Here is a 19,721-nt window from a genome sequence, read left to right as displayed (position 1 = left end):
TAGCTTTACACTTGTCTCTACCCAAGACACTTCTTCTTACATGCTGCATGTGGAACTCAGATAAAAACAGGATCTTAGATAACTTTGTTTTCAGCAATGCAATCAGTCAATGCATTTGCTGTGATTGTAAAATGTGCATTTGATGTATGGATTTTGAAGTTGAACGCATATCTAGGGGCGTGACTGTCATTTGAACGGCCGGATAAACACCCTTCCCTTCCTCCTCTCGGCCGGGTTGGTGTGTCTTCCTTCCGGCTTGCCGAAGAAAGTTGAGGGAGGTTCAGCGGCAACTGGGCTTTTACATAATGGACAGCCAGGGAAGGAAAGTGGTGGTCTGTGACAATGGGACTGGGGTATGTGTACCGCTTTGGTTTGACACGCTATCAATCCATGGCTTGCTTTAAACGGTGCCGTTATGTCGAACGATTTGCTGAAACAGGAAGTGGGGCTGTCAGCGTTTAAGCTAGCTAGCGTTAACTGGGTGGTTAGCTAGCTAGCCTGTTAGCCAGCTAATTTTCATTCATCCAGACACGACACGGAAACAGCACATAGAATGCGTGTAAATGTCAAGATAAAAGCTTAATACACAGCTCTGGCTATAGCTCTCACAGCGACATAAACCCCAAAATCAAGGCTGACGAGTAACTGTTCATTTGCTACCAACGGTTACTAAGCTAGCTAGGTAGCTAGCCAGTCTGCTAGTTTACTACTAGCATTTAACAGCTGGCTGTCTGGTTTATACTGTCTGGCAGCTGCGTCGGTCATTTCAGTGATTTGTTTTGCAAACGATGCAAATTTGCAGATTCATTGTTTCTGTTGTACATCTGGTTTAATTATCAAGGACAGTAGCTAGGTTTTTGTACTGATACCGGCAGCTAGCCGTAACGTTAAGCTAGGCCGTGTCAGGTTAATTGAGAAACCACCTTTATGTTTTCCTGTACAGCAGCTAGCACCAACTTCCTGCATCGAAATGTCACTTAACTAACGTTAGTAAGGTCTTTGGGCCTTAGAAAGGCCACATCGCATACTTTTCCCACTTATGCATTCGTCTTTAATCAGCTTTGTTTTTAGCTACATATAGTCACTGGACAGATTAGGGCTTTTAATAGGTTGACAGATATTTTAGAAAATTGTAGGTGTGTAATCACGAAACAGTCATAACGGTACTGTACTTATACTGTTCATAACTGCACTATTGAGGAAACATGTTGGTAGTCCTTTTGTCACAACCTACCTGGCTGGGTAAATAGTCCTTGAAGTTGGTGAATTTGGAGTTTTTCAAGCTGCTGTGGTTTGTAGACAAAATTAGCAGTTTCTACCCCATTCAGCTTATAACATACAGTTTGCTAATCTGTGTTTATGTTTAGGAGTTACCCATCGCACACAGTTAACACTGCTTCTTTCAGATTGTAGGGACTTCCTTCCTAGACCTTGTCAAGAGTCAAAGAGGATGTTGGCTTAGCATGTTACTGACTAATGGAGCTTTTTTTGAGATGTGACTCTTTCAAGAGCATTGTGCAAAGCCAGAAAAAAAAAACTACCCTGTGTCAGGTTGAAGTCAAGAGGAAGTGTCTGAACCACAGCCACATATGTCACCAATACACATTTGCAGAGCCCTGATACATGCTGTTTCAGATCATAGTCCACTATAAAATGTTAAAGTAGAACTGCTTTGTGTATCTACAAGCACATGCAGCTGCAAAACAAGAGGGAAGGCAACTCTGAATTGTTTGGTTTACTGGTAAATTTCACAATCAAACTAAAATTCATAATGGAAGGTGAACTGGTTCTGTAAGATGATTAATAAAGCAGCAGCCCAATTCCTTTGTGGGGGCAGGGCAGTAGTGAGCTGTGTGCACTGATTCCAAAAGTTTACTTTAATTAGTTAAACGCTGCTTGGTGGATCATCTTTGAATTTACCCATTGACACTGACAGTTTTCGGGGAAAAAGTCACATTCTTTCATTTGCATGTAGTTTGAGGTTGTGACACAAATAGTACAAATGCAGAAGAATGTGACATGCAAGTATAAACACTACACAGACCACTATACACTTTAACATTGAGCAAAATGTTGACCTGATATCAGTATTTTAATCTGAGGCAAGAAGTTGTCAGGGACTTTAGTTATTTCCATACCATGGTACAGCTTAGATGCTATCTTATCCTGGTCTTAAAGATCTTACAGTTCAGTTATTCAATTCTCTGAGCTCATGTAACTGTTGTAGCTGTGTGCAATGAACAGTAAGTGCCTCGACCTGCTTGGCCTTGATGTCCACGCAGTACTAATGATTGTCGCCATGGCTATATATTTTCTGAAAAATACTGTCACATTATTGATATACATATATCATAGTACTTAATTACCTATCAGTAATTTTTATCAGTATTGCCCAGCCCTATCATAATAACATCTTATTAGGGATTTTGAACATTATAAACATTTTCAAGATTTGAGGTATTAATTAATTAACCAAAAAAGATGTTTAATAATTTTAATGACTGGATAAGATAAAATTAATTATTAATAATTTTTATTATTAAAAGCTGTAGATTGTTGCCTTGAAAAGATAATTCAACTATTTACTTGGATGTACAGTGTGCGGACCTTTCTCCTTCATGTCATGCAGTTATATATATTTTTTGTCTTGCACCTGAATATTCTTGCCTGGATGTGTGCACACTTGGCCCCTCTTCAAAGGCCGTAGATCAACCTTTAAAAACATGAAATACAATTAAGGTTTTCTATCATTGTGCTGGACGCTAAAGCAGGTGCTGGCCAGATACATATACACATACACACACACAAACACATTCTGACATTGTAGCGTTGGCCATTACATTTCTCTCAGTCTAAATGCTAATTTAACCCACTGATCTCTGCAGGATGACAGTGTCGTTGTCTTGCTGTATTGCACAGTTTATCTCATCAGTAGTTAAATGTATTTCCTCATCACTTCCTCTGTGCTCTGGTTTTCTTGTCTCTCTCTCTCTCTTTCTTTCAGTTTGTCAAGTGCGGCTATGCAGGCTCCAACTTCCCAGAGCACATCTTCCCTGCGCTTGTTGGGAGGCCCATCATTCGCTCGACAGCCAAAGTTGGAAACATTGAGATTAAGGTACGAACTGGTCCACCTGATTTTCCTGGAATGATTGTTTCGTTTGACCAGAAAGTTTCGATTTCAAGGGGCGAACCTGGTCGGGAAACCAGTGATAAAACAAAAATATATAATCTGGACACGAGTGAAAAAGCAAGATATGAAATCACACATAACAGAGCAAAGTCAGTTCTAATATAAGCAAAATGTCAAAGCTACAAGCTGTCTAAATTCACTCTAAAATATTATTGTTTTTTAGTGAGCCAGCAAGAATTAGCAGCCCAGTTCAGTTCTGAAATCTGCTGGATAACAAAATCAATCCTCTAACCACAAGCTCTATTAGCTTGTTTTAGATATCCTCCCAATTCAAACAAGAGTGTCTCCAGTGCGTTCCTGCACATATGAAATCTTAGAATAGATGCTGTAATTTGGGTAAAGATCAGTTGATTCGGCAGCAGAGGTTTAAATGTCTTATTATTTGAGCATGAAGCCTATCTCTATCTGTCTACTGTTCTTTCCAGTTCTTTTGTTTATTCATCTTTTATTTTTAATATCTACCTTCCTCTTCCTCCATGTTTTGTTCCCCCATGATGAAGTAGAATGGCCAGAAGATGGTAAGTTCAGGTTGGTGTGTGCCTCCTGTTCTTGCCTGCTCCGGAGAGTTGTCATGTTTTGATCTCAACCAAAAAATAAGCTCTTTCTTTTGTATTTTTTATTTTTTTTGTCCAGTGTCTTCTCTTTATTTGTTTTCTTTTTTCTTCTTTTACTCACACATTGATCCCATTATTCTACATCCAGACTAATTTGGTGATTTTTGGCGTTGAGTTTGAGTGTTGTTGGCCAAATAAGTGTCAGAGAGTCAGATAGATATACAGCCCTTACGTTAATGCACTCCTCTCTCCAGGCTGAAAGTGTTGCACAAATGGCTGTGATGAATCATAGGCCAGCTGTTATCGATGGAGTGCTAAAAGAGATTTTGGACCGATTCCATTTTTAGTGTCTCTGATCTACTGGTGCATCCTGACAGCCTCACCCCCCCCTCAATCCTGCTGCTATTTAAGGACTGAAATAATCACAACATTTTTCAGCTAAAAAGAACATAAAATGTCAGCTGCAGCTAGAACGCTTGGTGTCAAATGATAAATGTTTCTATAAGCATCACAGATATATTTACCTTACTGTAATGACCCAAGAACATATTTTACTAAAGGAATGTCCAGTTCAGAGCATTTGCCTTGGTATTTGTGAGTCTTTCACCTTTACAAGTGCAGAGGAAGTGTCCAAACTCGAGCATGCATGCTAGACAGCTGAAAGTTGGATACTGAAGCACATCTGTTTTTCTTTTTGCTTTTTTTTTTATTGAGACCACATGGGGGCAATGCCTGTGACTGGTACTTTTGTTAATGCCAAAGCACACAGGATGAACCCATAAAATGGCTGCCTTGAGTAGGCTTTTGATGTTTCCAAGTGGAACGTGAGATGCTTGACTGTGTGGCTAACACTGAGCTCTAACCCAGCGGTTGTTTACATTGCCAGGTTGCCTTGCATGCAGCTAGTTGAATGGTGCTAAAAGAAGTGGTTTACTGTTGCTAGAGGGAAACAGAAGTGTTTCCAGGTGTAGATCATAGACTGTATATATAGATGGATGACGCGTCTCCACTTCCTCCCACTGTACAAAAATGAAGCCAAAATATCTCAGATACAGGAGCTGCCATCTTGTGTTTTTGACGTCATTTGGAGCCAGAGTCTGCGCAGTAGTGATCGGGGTAGGAGCTGCGGTATCGAGGACCCGCCCATACACCCGGCCGAGTCAATCGCGAACCGGCCTCAGCTGTCAATCATGACGTGTAACCCCTTTTTTATAGCATCAAATAACTAATTACGAACACTTGAACACACATCAGCCTGATAAGAACTACCTAAAATGACAGAAACCATCTTTGGGAAAAATTTATTTTGACGTGTACTTTGATTTTTTTTATTTATTTTTTTTATTTTGGCTCATGTCCCATCCGCTAACATAGAGGGGGCGGGGTTTATGACATACTGCAGCCAGCCACCAGGGGGCGATGGAGGTGTTTTGCTTAACTTTTGGGGAGCTGATGTCATCCACCTTTTTATACAGTCTATGGTGCCGATGCATGGAAAATAATGGCTTTTTGTGCATGCTGGGTAAACTACTTTGGACGTGGACATGAATACATAGGACAGATGACTTGCCTCGAGTTGAGTGAAAGCTTGATGATCCAGTTAATCAGATTTTTTTATTTTTTTTTATTATGAGACCAGCAGGCCACAGGGGCAAATTGAAATAACTAATTTTAACTAATATAATATTGGTATTAAACTAATACTCAGTGCTCATCCCTACTTCCAGTGACTCTGAATGATTCAAACTGGGTTTCAGAAGTGGAGGGCTACGCTGCAGAGCTTCTGAATATTTGTGTTGACCTTTGACCTCTCCTGCCAGGACCTGATGGTGGGGGACGAGGCCAGCGAGCTGCGCTCCATGCTGGAGGTCAACTACCCCATGGAGAACGGCATTGTCAGGAACTGGGATGACATGAAGCACCTGTGGGACTACACCTTCGGCCCAGAGAAGCTCAACATCGACTCGCGCAACTGCAAGATCCTGCTGACCGAGCCGCCCATGAACCCCACCAAGAACCGTGAAAAAATCATTGAGGTATGTTGACATTTATTTCCGTGTGTGCAGCTTGAAGGTATTTTTGTTGTTGTGTGAGGGGAAAAGAAAAGAGGAAATTGGCAAATTTATGCATTTCTTACTGTGGGTTTCTACTCTGTATCACTGATGGGTATTACACTATACTCATTTGCTCTATATCCACTTAATCAAAGTATTGACATTATCAGTTGTAAATGTCCACTGTCAGGTCTGTCAACATAATTATAATGGGCCACTATAGGTCGACAATGTAAAGGTGCTTGCTCGGTGGAGCAATAGTCGGCTGTGTGTGTGTGATGGCCTGGCCCCTTAAGCTCTTTCTAAATATTAACATCCCCTTAATGGAACAGTCGTTTTTCAAAACTGCTACCATGACATACATTAGAAGAAACACAGCCGTTGAGACCCTAAACTTTGTGAGGAAAAAATATATAGAGTTTAAAAAAAAAAAAAAATTGAGCCAACAGTCTTTACAGGAAATGTATTTTATTTTAAGGCATTGCAGAAGTTCCACTGTGGTTGATCCTCTGTGAAATGATTTCATTATTTGTTACTACCGCGTTGTGCTACCGAGATAATGTTTGTGCATGTTTTTTATTTGTTTTCTTCAACAAACAATTGTACTTATTGTCTGATGTTTTCTGCCTTCTCCTGCAGGTGATGTTTGAGACCTACCAGTTTACAGGAGTCTACATTGCTATTCAAGCTGTCCTGACACTGTATGCCCAAGGTAAGAACACACACGTTTGTGCTGCAAGTTTAATCACAAGACTCATTAACATTTTGCTATTGACTTCTACAGTTTCCATATCAAAAACCTCTTCCAAACCTCTCACCTACAAATTAGATTTACCCTGATACCAGATGCCAGAATTATGAGGTAAATTATGAGTAGTTCAGTAGCTCAGAGACAGAAGGCTTTTCATTTTAATTGTGGAAATATTCTTGTGTGGCAATATTTAACTACCACACCTTTGTCAAATAGTTTGTGCAAAGATTTGTTTTATGCGATTACTTAGATACCAGATGTGATATTCTTTGTGCCAGGAAGTCTAGACAGACACGAACAACACTTTGCAATGTTCCAGTGACAGACACGATATCCTGACATTATCTGAAGTGTCTTGATGTGTTCAAGCAGGATCAGATGAACTCTGAAACCATTTGCACCTGCAGTGAGACTCTGAGTATGTTTTGAACACAGCCTTGCACGAGGTCTGTGAACTTTTCTGCCATTTTGTCTCTGAGTTTATTACCAACTAGTGAGCAGTTATTAGCAGTTAATTGTTACATTAGATCTTTCCAGGTTTTGTGTGTTTACCCATCCAACAAGGCTAACAATCAGTAGCCCAAAGCACACACTGGATAAAACTAGGTTGGTATAATTGTAGATTATTAACGTGTGTGTGTGTGTGTGTGTGTGTTTTAGGCCTTCTAACCGGTGTGGTGGTGGACTCAGGTGACGGTGTGACACACATCTGTCCAGTGTATGAGGGTTTCAGCCTGCCACACCTGACAAGACGCCTGGACATTGCAGGCAGGGACATCACCCGCTACCTCATCAAGGTATCCAATCAGTCATGACAGTCTCTCAGTGTGAGACAGACTAACAAAGAACACAACAAAAACTAGCAGTGCAAACAAGAGATGGTAGATTCTTGATAATAACACTTACCATCATTGTACACCATTGTCAGTTCATATTTTTATTTTTAATGTAACAAATATGTTGGAGTTCAGTCTCTATAAATGGGTTATAATTATAATCCAGAATTGTTTGGTAGAGTCTTGTTGAAGTGGAAACTGGCATCATCTTCTTTGTAAAAGAAAAGTAAGAGTCTTAGTTTGAGAAGACGTAGCTCTAGCATTACCACTAGTTCTTGTTTAAATAAACATATCAAGGGATCTCAGTAAGTAGCTCAAAAGAATAATGCTTTCTGACCTTCTTCGTCTTATTCCTGCTTTTCTCCCTCTGTGGCTGCAGTTGTTGTTGTTGAGGGGTTACGCCTTCAACCACTCTGCAGACTTTGAGACGGTGCGGATGATGAAGGAGAAGCTGTGCTACGTGGGCTACAACATCGAGCAGGAACAGAAGCTGGCGCTTGAGACCACCGTGCTGGTGGAATCATACACGGTAGATACTCACGCTTTCATTTTACGCATAATAAAACATTGATAAATCTACTTAGATTTTTACATATAAGTCAGATTTAATATAACATTATTTTAGCAAAAACTGACAGAAGTGAGCCACATGCATGATATCCGTGTACTGGTTGTTGGTACAGTCACTCTTATTAATACCTAGGAAGTGGCCTTTTGTACCTGTTTGTGAGAGTCGTTTCAGAAAGCTGTTCAACTGCTGCTGAACTAATTATGTAACCTGGTGTTTGTGGTTGTCATTTCTTGAGGTGTGCAGACACAGTAGCAGTGTGAAGTCACCCTTAAAAAATAGTGCTGCCCTCACATGGACATTTTGTGCATTATTCAGTTGGCAACAAATAGGGGAAAAGGGAATTTGGGGGGGGGGGGGCATATCAGTAATAATAGATAACACAAACACTTAAAGATCCAAAAAGAGAAGATATAAAAGATAATTTCTGCAGTTTTAATAAACTCTAAAATGTCTCCCTTTGGACGATCGTGGTGGCCCAGCATTCCTAGATACATGCCATCTTATCCCACTCACTGACCCCATGTTTTCCTCCTTTCACCTATCTAAAAAATATGCCACAAAACAATAATAAAAAAAGAACACTTCCTATTAAAGAAATTGAGGAATGAACTAAGTCAGAGTCATGAGCTCAAGAAAACCAGTCAGGACACAGTGAGACTGAATATGAGGACAAAGAAATGTGTAGTAACTGCTAAAAACAAGCAAACAGTGACACCATATTTTGTTTGACACATTAAGCAGATGTTTTTTTTTTTTTAGGTTGGCTATTTTTTACCTATTATTTTTTTATTTTTAAATGTAAAATTAGTTCTTTTTATGCACACAAGTTTCACATTTCTGCTTAAAATAGCATTGTAGAAAGAATCCCTCCCAAAGGATTTGTTATTCAAAAATGCCATTATTTTGAAATAATCCAAACTAATGGGGTAACTAAATCTGTTTCTGCACTGAGCTAAGTAGTCTACCACATGCCCGTTGTTGGTTCTGTTGGCTGCTTCAGGACAGGGCAGTGCTGCTGACTAACTGTTTTCTCTGGGACTCAAACATATGGGGGTGCAGTGCTCCTCCACAAGGCTTGCTTTTCTTTCCAGGGCCCTTTTCCCTGCAGAGGGAACCACAGAATCTAAACGCAGGTCCTGAAGTCTGTGTTACTGCACGCCTTACCGAGCACATGTTGTGTCTCAGAGCTCACTGACCATGAGTGTTTGGGTTAGTGTAGGCGACTCTGTGTGTGTAGGTGTGTGAACATGTATGCGTAAGTATCGTTTTGTGTGCACGAGTGTGCTGAAACAAGGAGGGCAATGTAACTGTGGCCGAAGGGCCCTGAACTGTGCGTTACATCATTTCCTGTGCAGCCACTTTGCGGCGGTGGCTGGGCTCCGCTTCCTCCCACTGCCCTCGGCTGAATGAAGCCTTTTTATAGTCACTCAGTTTGGAGCCTACACTCTCTGTGCTTTAACTTGCTGTACAATATTATCAGTCTTGTAGGAAAACAAACTGCAGTAAACGCACTTAGTAGAAGTTATGACTTCCTTTCGTACATCCAAACAATCATTGAGCAGTATCATTCTTGATTCTTACATTCAATATTTATGACTCTCTGTTGAGTCACACATTAAATCCTACCTCTTCAGCGGTGTCATATTTTCTTTTTTCCTTCTCTTTTCATCTCATCCCTCCCACACATCTCCAGCTGCCAGATGGTCGTGTGATCAAGGTGGGAGGAGAGCGGTTTGAGGCCCCGGAGGCTCTGTTCCAGCCCCACCTCATCAACGTGGAGGGTGTCGGAGTGGCTGAGCTCCTCTTCAACACCATCCAGGCAGCCGATATAGACACCAGGTGAGGCCAGCAAAAGTGTACAGATACACTCCACTGTCGATAAAGACAGGCAAATGCATCAATATATACTTCACTGAGAGTGTTTCCGCTCTAGCACACATTAATGCACAACATTAACAAGTCACAGCAGACACAGACAGAGATATGCAAAATGGTGGTGTCTGCCCAGCAAAGCTCCCACTGACGCAATAGTCAGCAGAGTTCTGTATGGAAAGTATGAAAAATGATCTTTGGGTATGTAAAAGAGTGGAAATTAACAAGAAAATGTACACTTGGAAACCCAATACGTTATTATTTGAATTATCTATTTTGTAGAATTCACGTTAAGTCACTATGGGACTTAAATCTGCAATGTCTTGAAAGTACATTTTCAACTTTGTGGACTTAAATTGGAAAAATATGCCTGTTCGGAAGGAAACTAGCGACATTACTTGTGTGATTTTCAGATGCTGCTTCTCTTCCTGTCTGCATGTTGTTGGGTCTCTTCCTGTTCTCACCTTCTTTCTGTCTTCCCATCATCAGGGCTGAGTTCTACAAACACATCGTCTTATCAGGAGGATCCACCATGTACCCGGGCCTGCCTTCTCGACTGGAGAGGGAACTCAAACAGCTGTACCTGGAGCGTGTGCTCAAGGGAGATGTGGACAAACTTTCGGTGAGATATCGACCCTTAACGCCTCATTTATATTTATACTGTTGACTATGTGAAGAGCATTACGGAAGGACTCTGAACTAAAACTGCTCAGATGTGGTTTACAGTATGACTGTGACTTTGAAAACAGGTTATACAACATTAATTTTAGCTCAAATTAGAACTTTATTAGTGTCGGTTGCACTGCGACCAATGAAATCTAAACATTCAGATGAGCCAAAGTCTGGCTTTACTGCACCAGGCCTCTCAGTTGGTGTGAATTAGTATTTCCAGCTGATTCTCTGGGTTTGTTTTTAGTTGGCCTGGGTGGGGTTTCCCACATGTGAGAGAGCAGTAAAGGTATAACAACCACAGGGAACATATTTCGTGTCTAAACGGTGACTGACACCTGACAGTATCTCCTTTGTCCGGATGAGGTTAAATCCCACACACTGGGAGTTCACAGTGGAATAAATGAAACGCCTTGAATTATGTGCAGTTACTATTTGAAACGTGTCTGTCTCGAACACATCTGCAAGGTTTAGGAGCAAAGTTTATCATCATGTGATGTCTCGGACTGGTGCAGTGTACGCAGACCACCACCAGGTGGTGCCAGAGGTCAACAGACGTTCATTGAACTTGAACGGAGCACATTAATAACAACATATGTGGGGTTCACTTCCCAATGATAAATATTTGTTTTGGAAAAATATTACATTTCCACGCCAGTATCCCAAAAACACAGATGATTTTACACAGAAGTATTTTATAAACAAAGGTCTACAGATGACTCACAAGTTTAAAGTTTCTTTACTTTTCTGCCCGCAACTGCAGCCGGCTTCAGACTCTTTTTCTCATTTTGGAATGGAAGTCTTTATAAGTAGTGATAGTGTTTTTCACATATATCTTTATTCAAATGTGTGCAATCTGGAACAAGACAGTTTGTAGTGTAGTGTTTGTAGCTTGCATATTTAGCTGTTTGTTTGTTGCTTGCAACTACGTTTAGAGAGCTAGCCACGTGAGCAACAAACAGAAGCCGTGTCTTTCGCCCTATTTGGTGAAAATATGGGTGTTTGGAGCAAGCTGAGCACACAGACAGATAGTAGAGAAGTGGTTTGAAAGGTTTAAGAAGTTTGTATTGTTTTGTTTTTTTTGGTTCTAATTCCGACTTGTCAGTATTGGAGTATGATGTATCTGACATGAATTGAAGCCACTTTTCAAGCTGATTTTGAGTGGAGTATCACTTTGAAGCTGCACTAATCAATATTTTTAGATTAACAAAGGTTCAAATGGCTGTTTAATGTGTAATGTGTTGCTCGTATTGATTAACCCACATAGAAACCCACACCTGACTCAGCAGTTCCTCTTTAGCTTTTTGGAGCATTTCAGCATCTTTAAGTTCATTGTTTTGTTTTTACAACCCAAAACTATACTGTTTTGGTTCACTCTAACCACTCTCGTTTGTGTCGATTTCACGCGCAGCAGGCAGCTGTTGTCACATATTTCCTTCAGGAGTGAACTTAGATTCATCAAGTCACCAAAGTGACCCGGATGTTCAAATTGGCAACTGTTTGCTCACGTGCACTATATCAACTGCAGAAGGTGATAATACTTTACGTCAATATTGTGTTTACAGCTTGTTGCTGTCTATTAATGCGGGTGGTAGCAAAGTTCACATTGCATGTCCGTAATATTTAATGTTTTCAAACGCATTTCAGTTATGATGCCATCTTTCAAGTTTTGAGTATTATGTATTTCTCCAAATATTAGTCCCTCCAGCTGTTTTATTTTACTGCTCTGTATTGTTGGTTGAGCCAAGCTGCTTTGGGCAATGAAATTCTGATAGCAATTACAAATTTTGATTTGAATGTACAAACACTTGCAGCGTGTCTGCAGGTCTTGAAAAGCATTTAATTCAGTTTCCCAAAAAAAAAAAAAAAAAAAAAAGGTTTTAAGAGGTAGTAAAGTCTTACAATTTATTTTCAGAGGTCTTAAATATTTTTTTCTTGCTTGCCAAAGGCAGTTATGTTAGTTGGTAGATCTTTTTGTAAACGATTGCAGGCTGTTGGGAGACGTTATACACCTATAAACTAAGAGTGTTTCGACAGTGTGGATTGTGCTGCAGGAGGCTGTTAAATCCTTTTTTTTTTTTTTTTTGTGGAATTTCAGAACCATCAAACCTGAAGCAAACACTGTCACTACTGCTTGCTATAGCAGCTAGTGTTGAAAGCAAAAAATTAACCAATTAAAAATAAATTAATTTAATCCATCCATCCATTTTCTGCCACTTATCCGGGTCCAGGTTGCATCATATTAATTACATCATTAGGAGGTTATATAATGGGAAGTACTGAAAGAATGTGAGTTTTCCTACTTCATATTTTGGCTGGTATGGTCGTGAAACATGTATTAATTGCATTTAATGTGGTATTTAAAAAAAGTCTTTAAAAGTCTTAAATTTGACTTGATGAACCCTGCAGAAACCCTGACTAGGTTTAGGCTTAGATTTTGATATAAATCTCCATGTAGTCCAGACTGAAACTGTGCAAAATAAAGTTCACACTGATTAGAAAAACATTAAGATCTTTATCATATCCGAGTTGAGGAAAAACAAAACACTGAGCGACACTTTGAGCTGCAGCCTTGAGAACACAGCCTTAAGCTGCAGGACATTTCTTTGTTACATAGAGCCGTCTCATATGTCTCTCTGTGTCCCCTTGTCTTGTAGAAATTTAAGATCCGGATTGAGGATCCTCCCAGGCGAAAGCACATGGTGTTCCTGGGCGGAGCTGTGCTGGCCGACATCATGAAGGACAAGGACAACTTCTGGCTGACCCGGGAGGAGTACCAGGAGAAAGGAGTCCGCGTGCTGGAAAAACTCGGAGTCACAGTCAGATAAAGCACTGGACAGACAGACCACACACACACACACACACACACACATACATGACATACACACATTTCCCCCCTCGCCCACATCGCAGAGTATATATCTATTTATCCCTCTTCTTCTCTCTTTCGGCTCTTGATACTCTTCAAACATCGGAGGGAGTCGAGCCGCCACCTCCCTTTTCTCTCCCTGCTCTCTGCCTCTCTTCTCTCCTGGTTTTGGGATTGGCTCACACTTTTCCTTGCAAGCCCTCGAGAACCAATTCCATCTTTGCAGATTTACACTGAAACCCCTCCTCCTTCACTTAAACTATGAATTGAAGGATTAATGTTGCCCTGCTGGTGTATTTTGGAGTCTGGTGCAGAAGGTTAAAACCAGGGCCTGAAATATTAACTCTGCATGTTTACCTGCAAATAGGTTAGTTGTAAATTAAATTCGGCAGGTAAGCCCACCAGCCACTCCACAGTGAGTGTTTCAGAAAGTTTAGTTTCCGCCCTCGATTAAACCTCCAGGGGGGATAAATTGATGCAAAGTTTCATAAGCGTCTGTAATATCACAATCAGGGTCCACCACAAACAGCCACGGGCCGCTTTAAGCATCTGTTCCACGTGAGCGAGAACTGATCACATTTTTACGTCGGCTTTTATAAATGATATCATGATGTTTCTTTTCTGGGAGAGGGATTACTTTTTGTTCTGCTTTTCCTTGTTGTTGGATGTATGAGTTCAGTTTATATCTTTTTTTTTTTTTTTTTTTTTTTTTTCATTGACATATTTTGTTGCTGTGCACTACTACCATTGTAAATGGAGTGTATTGTAGTAACAGAAGTTCCTCCATGTTTTTATGAAGAATTGATGGTTGATTTATATAGAGACAAGTACACAAAGGAAAGCCCCTGAGCTTGACATCGGGTGTGACTGTACTTTGGGGTTTGTGGGTGGTGAGATAATGATGGGATGTGTGTGGGAGAGGGGGGGGAGTCATACTATTTGTTCCTCATCCGACAGCCTCGCTTCTGCCTCCTCTCAAGCTGAATGAATGGGTGTGAGCAGTTGTAGCAATATTACAAACTGTGACGACACCATAGCACCTCACCTGTCGTATTCCTTCAGATCCACCAAAGCACGGAGGCAGTCGCAGGTTAACGATGAGATCGATTTGAATCTGGGCGCAGAGCACCGACCGTATTTAGGTTCTCCAGTCTTTCAGTCAACTTAATGACTATTGGAGGCACTTCTATTTTGAGTATGACAAACGTGTAGAATTTTTTTCCCCCCTCTTTCCATGAACGTCTATCCAGTGCCAAGAGCAGTTAACGTTAACTGGATCTCTCAATGTCTTTCTTTTTGTCACTGTTTTTGTTTTTATTTTCCTGTGTTCATAGCATAACTGCCTAACACTGATTTAAATAAAGAAAAGTGATTTATAAGGATGTTTGTGTGGCAGGTTGTTTTTTGTTTTTTTTACCCAGCTGGGGCCTTTTGGTCAAAGTTAATTGAATAACCCCGAGTAAAATCTGGAAGCACTGTAAATCTTGAACATAGTGATTTTAAAAGACTGAATAGATAATTTAGTAAACCTGCTCCATGTGTCAGACATTTTAAAGTGTGCAGTTCACAGTAGAGCTGCAGCCAACAATTCTTTTCATGATTCATAATTTCATAGACTTATTTATCGACTAATTTACTGCAAAAAGTGTAAAAATGCTCATCACAATTCTTCAGAACACAAGGCGATGTTTTTAAATGTTCGACCCAAACAACCTAAACAGTTTACAGTGATATAAAACAGAAAAGCAGTAAACTCACATTTGAGAAACTGGAGCCAGTGAATATTTGACATTTTTGCTTGAAAAATTAGTAAAACTGTTGACAATCAAAATAGTGGCAGATTAATCATTTTAGTTTACAGTTCACAAGTGTTTTTGTAGTTTGTAACGTAAACAATCATTTCCAGTCCCCTTGAAAAGATTAGAAAAAATCCTTTGCACATGCTGTATCACTACACTTTCAGTTAATGAGTCTTGTTGCCCAGCAACCATCAGCATATCTGACACCAATCAAACAGAACTGAAGCATGAAAATTCATAATTCTTGACTTTGGAAATCGTTTCACAAAACAATCCAAACTCAAAGTCACTTGCAAGCTTTTCCCTCAGCTTTCAACTGCATCATATGGTCTTCATCAGAGGATGTTGTTGAATGTTTGCTCAGTAGCCGTTATGATTTCATCTATAGCACCCGTAGGACTTCTTATCCATTTTATCTTAAAAGACAAGCATCAAAAGGTAATTCTTGACCTTGGTAACAGTTTAACAAAACAACCCCCAACTGAGATATCTACTGATGTCAACAGATCCATCTCCATGACAACTGAACAAACCCCTTCCGCTGCTGAAGACCATGTGATACAGTTGAAAGCTCTAGAAAAAGGTAGTTAGTAGACCTAAGTACGTTGGGATTGTTTTGTCAGTCAGAAAGTGTTGAGATACAAAATATCATACAAAGCCTGTAATGACATGCTGTACTTGTTGACATGCAGCCAGTCAACTCAAGTTGTGAGTCATCTTCGGGCTGAGTGGAACAAATTGATTTTATAAAAAAAATAAATAAAAAAAACGGGAAAGGAAAGGTTCACTGATAAACATCAGCAAAATCACAAACCAAGCTGCCACGCAGAACTGATTTCTGTCCACTGCTGCTTCTGTTCTCTGCTCCGGGTGCTGGTTTCATGTTGGAGCAGATCTTAAAAAAACAAAAAAAAAATGTTCCTGCTTCTCTTTAAGTTTTAATGAGAGTCTGCTTAACTTTTAAAAGAAGAAATAACACATTCTTTCTCTGACAAACAAATAGTTGCATTCATAAACAATAAAAAGCACACTTGTTGATACAGCCTTACTTGGTCTGGTATGACCAGTAGTTTATGGTGACAAATGTTAGCAAACCTAAGATAGATCTTGCTATTTAACTGACAATACAGAGTTAGGTTGCTGACTTGATGACTCTTCTCAACTGTGCTAATGTTACACTACGTTTTAACGTTTACTATTGTCCCTTAATTGTCATATGTGGCTATAGCGGCTGTTATTTGTTATATAAAGTTATATAACCACGCTTTAATTTAGCTTCAACTTGTTGCCTGAGTGGCTGAAATACATATATACCACTGTGTAATACTAAAATACGTGCAGCAGCATGTTTTCTTACAGCTCTGCAACATGGAAACAACTTTGTTTTTCGGGTTTGTTGTTCCTGTTTACATCTCTTTTAATGAAGCAGAGGTTTTAATATCTATACAGGTTTTTACTCTTGCTATCAAACTCGAGCAATCAGCAAATAATAAATAAATCTGCAACTGACATATCAATATCTTGATGATTTAGGGAATGTTTGAGAATTTGGTTGATGTGAAGCAGATTTTAAGTTTTGCGACTTTAAAGTTAAAGAAATTACAATCTGTTTTTGTTTAACCATGTCTCCTTAAAATACTAAATGTTTATGTCTTTTGTAGGGCTGCAACTAACAATTATTATCTATTAATCTGCCAATAATTTTCTCGATTAACTGACTAAACATTTAGGTCACAAAACATCAGAAAGCCATGAAAAATATCACAATTTCCTTGAGCTCAATGTGGCATCATCAAATGTCTCTTTTTGTCCGACCAACAATCCAAAACTCAAATATACAAAGTTTACTAGAAGGTAAGACAAGGAAAAGCAGAACATTTTCACATTTGACAACCTGGAACCATCAAATGTTTGACATTTTCGCTTGAAAAATGTTGTTGAGTTTTCTATCTCTGTTTTCTACTAGTCAGTTAATCGACTAATGGTTGCAACTCCAGTCTTTTGCAGAGAGCTGGAGGTGAGATCAGATGTGTTCGGTTTTAAACTGCCAGAGGAGAGGATGGAGATATGAAGGTGAGTGAGGCTCTGCACACAGACCAGAAGGAGGAAGAGGAAATGGAACAGTGGCAGGACTGGCGCCACCAGAGGAAGAGGCTCTCTTTCCGTGCCTGAAATAAAGATCTCACCCACTCTTCCAGCCTTGTTCCATTTTAATCCCTCAGCTCTTGCCACTTCCCTCTTAACCCTGAACTGTTTCCTCTGAAGCACCGTTTGAAGTTTCCTCTCCGCCAGAGCACAAACAGAGGCATCACCGGGTTTCAACCACGTGGGAAGTAACTAAGGACATTTACTAAAATACTATACTTGGTGCAGTTTTAAAGGACTGGTGCTTCTACCTCTCAAAATAAATATTGTAGTTTTTACTCCACTACATTTAATTTGTCTGACAGCTTTAGATGCTGGTGACTCTGCAAATTCAGATTATACATTCAACATCAAATAAGTTAGATACATTTTGATCTTGTCAGGTAAACTTTTCTCTCAACAATCCCCACCAAATGTCAACTTTTCAGATGCACTTTAGTCGTGAATGAACTTTGAAGTGCTCAGGAAAAAAATGGCAATTTGAACATCTTCAATTCTGACAACTGGGCAAACTCCTGATTGTGTGATATGATCAAAAGCCTAAGAACAGCTACTAAATGGACATTGTGGTGAGACTGATTTCCCAGTTATGTAAAGAGTTTTAGAGAATTGTTTTAACCTTTAAAGGAGCATATAATCTTCCAACTAATATTAAAATGAACGTCTTGTTTCAGATCAAAAAAGCCTTCTCCATCTTTCCAATTATTTTCATTTTTGTTTCACTTTACATCTCAAGTTTTGGGTTTTTTTATTACCAATATATTACCATGTAACGTGTGTTAATACATCAGTAATTTGACACAAGAACCATTCTTCACTATTATAATAATACTTTTACTTTTGGTGCTTGAGTACATTTCACTGATAAAACATTTACTTGTAATTAACTTTTTGGAGGACTTTTATGACAAAAATGACTTTTAAAAGGACTTTATTTGTATACTTTTCTATACTGGTATCACCTAGATAAACACCACTGGTTTTTAAGTTGCTTTTACACAAACCCTTACCAGATAAAACATTTTCCACAGGGTGGGAGTAGAGAGATGTTTTCCTCAGCAGTCTTACACGGTTTATCTTAGGTGCAGGGCTGGAACTCAGTCAGGCAATGCTTAAACAATTATCTGGCTCCTTGTAAGCTTTACTTCTGCAACATCTCTGCTCAGTGTAGGTTTATCAGGCAACTTAGACCTGACAGAGATTTTGTTCTGCATTTGCACCCAGTATGCATTACTGCTGCAAAATCTCAGGAGGAAAACAACAAAATCTGGTCTATCTTGGGACATGAGGCCACAGCACTGGTCACCCATTCTTGTAAACTTCACTGGGAAGTGAGCGCCGGTGCTCTGTGCGCCCAGAGAGGGGCCACACTGACCCCATTACACGAGCAGATATCTTAAATGTTTGCACATGTGGACTGTGATGCTGTTTGCAGCCGTTGAGCTGCTTAGCAGGCCCCCAAAAGCCTTCAGGGACCTTCTTTTTCTTCTTTTCTCCCTCCTCCTCCCCTCTCTCGCGCTCCATCATTATCGCCCACATGCTTTTCCAGAGACATCCTGAGTGAAACAGCTCGACGTCCTCGATGGCTATCACATGTTCCTGCTGAGGAGAGAGGCAGCAGGGGAAGGACATCTTGAAGAGAATATAACAGGGTGTACAAGGCTGAGGTTATTGTCTTTGTGCTTTCTTTCATTGAATGCTTTACAAAGAGTGTGGTAGAGATCGTAACTGTGTTGTGCATCAAACTATAGACGTTTTTCAAACATAACAAGAAACGTCTTGCCTTGACTGACATTTCTTATCCTGCAGTTGTCCTCATGAAGTCATGGGTAACATCCTTTCTCCCTGGCAATTTTATTACTCTGTCAAGATTCTGTATTTGTTTAAAAAAAACCTGTTTAGGGATTTTATATATAGCTTCAAACTATTTGTACAGTGTTTATGAGTCTGTTGTTCAAAATATACTTTCAATAAACCATTTTAGATACTGAATAAGGGACTTTAAGTAATGACCTGATGAATCTTTGTCCCCCAAAAATGCAATTCATGATACTTATCTTTTTAGATTTGCTTTACCACAGGAATTTTTATGAATTTTAGGTTTTAGCCATGTGAAAATGCAAAAATTGCATGAAATTTTGTACAAACATTCATGTTCCCTGAGGATAAATCCTACTGACTTGGTGACTCAACATCTGACTTTTTCCCAATTCTTTGGTTCATGACCTGCAAAACTAGTGACATTCCCATCAGCTGCACTTTGTGTTTAGTGCAAAATTGCAAATGTCAGCATGCTAACATGCTAAACTTAGATGTTGAACATGGTAAACTGCTAAATATCAGCATGTTAGCATTTTCATCGTGAGCATATTAGCATGCTGACAGTAGCATTTAGCTCAAAGCACAGCTGT

The 19,721-nt window shown here is 39.7% G+C and overlaps 1 protein-coding gene across 2 annotated transcripts; it reads left to right on the top strand.

Moving 5' to 3' along the window:
• Nucleotides 1–195: 195 nt before the first annotated feature.
• LOC122884155 (actin-related protein 2-B) lies at nt 196–14,748 on the top strand. Of its 2 annotated transcripts, XM_044213604.1 has the most exons (10): nt 196–353; nt 3,005–3,115; nt 3,694–3,708; nt 5,565–5,780; nt 6,438–6,510; nt 7,210–7,346; nt 7,765–7,914; nt 9,650–9,795; nt 10,318–10,450; nt 13,155–14,748. In XM_044213604.1, the coding sequence occupies exons 1-10, from the start codon at nt 306–308 to the stop codon at nt 13,323–13,325; spliced, it is 1,200 nt and encodes a 399-aa protein (XP_044069539.1). In that variant the 5' UTR covers nt 196–305; the 3' UTR covers nt 13,326–14,748. The 2 variants fall into 2 exon arrangements, with proteins under 2 accessions (XP_044069539.1, XP_044069540.1); XM_044213605.1 differs by lacking the exon at nt 3,694–3,708.
• The last annotated feature ends 4,973 nt before the right edge of the window (nt 14,749–19,721 follow it).

This window comes from Siniperca chuatsi, linkage group LG11, assembly GCF_020085105.1.
Source record: "Siniperca chuatsi isolate FFG_IHB_CAS linkage group LG11, ASM2008510v1, whole genome shotgun sequence".
NCBI classification, from domain to species: Eukaryota; Metazoa; Chordata; class Actinopteri; order Centrarchiformes; family Sinipercidae; genus Siniperca; species Siniperca chuatsi.
The sequence above is the reverse complement of the archived record's forward strand: the minus strand, read 5'-3'. Positions and strand labels throughout refer to the sequence as shown.

Excerpts from the sequence above, each read along its gene's own strand:
- LOC122884155 (XM_044213604.1), top strand. The coding sequence starts at position 306 with ATGGACAGCCAGGGAAGGAAAGTGGTGGTCTGTGACAATGGGACTGGG. Across the intron at positions 7,347-7,764 it reads TCACCCGCTACCTCATCAAG|TTGTTGTTGTTGAGGGGTTA; the intron begins GTATCCAATCAG and ends CTGTGGCTGCAG. Across the intron at positions 10,451-13,154 it reads GAGATGTGGACAAACTTTCG|AAATTTAAGATCCGGATTGA; the intron begins GTGAGATATCGA and ends CTTGTCTTGTAG.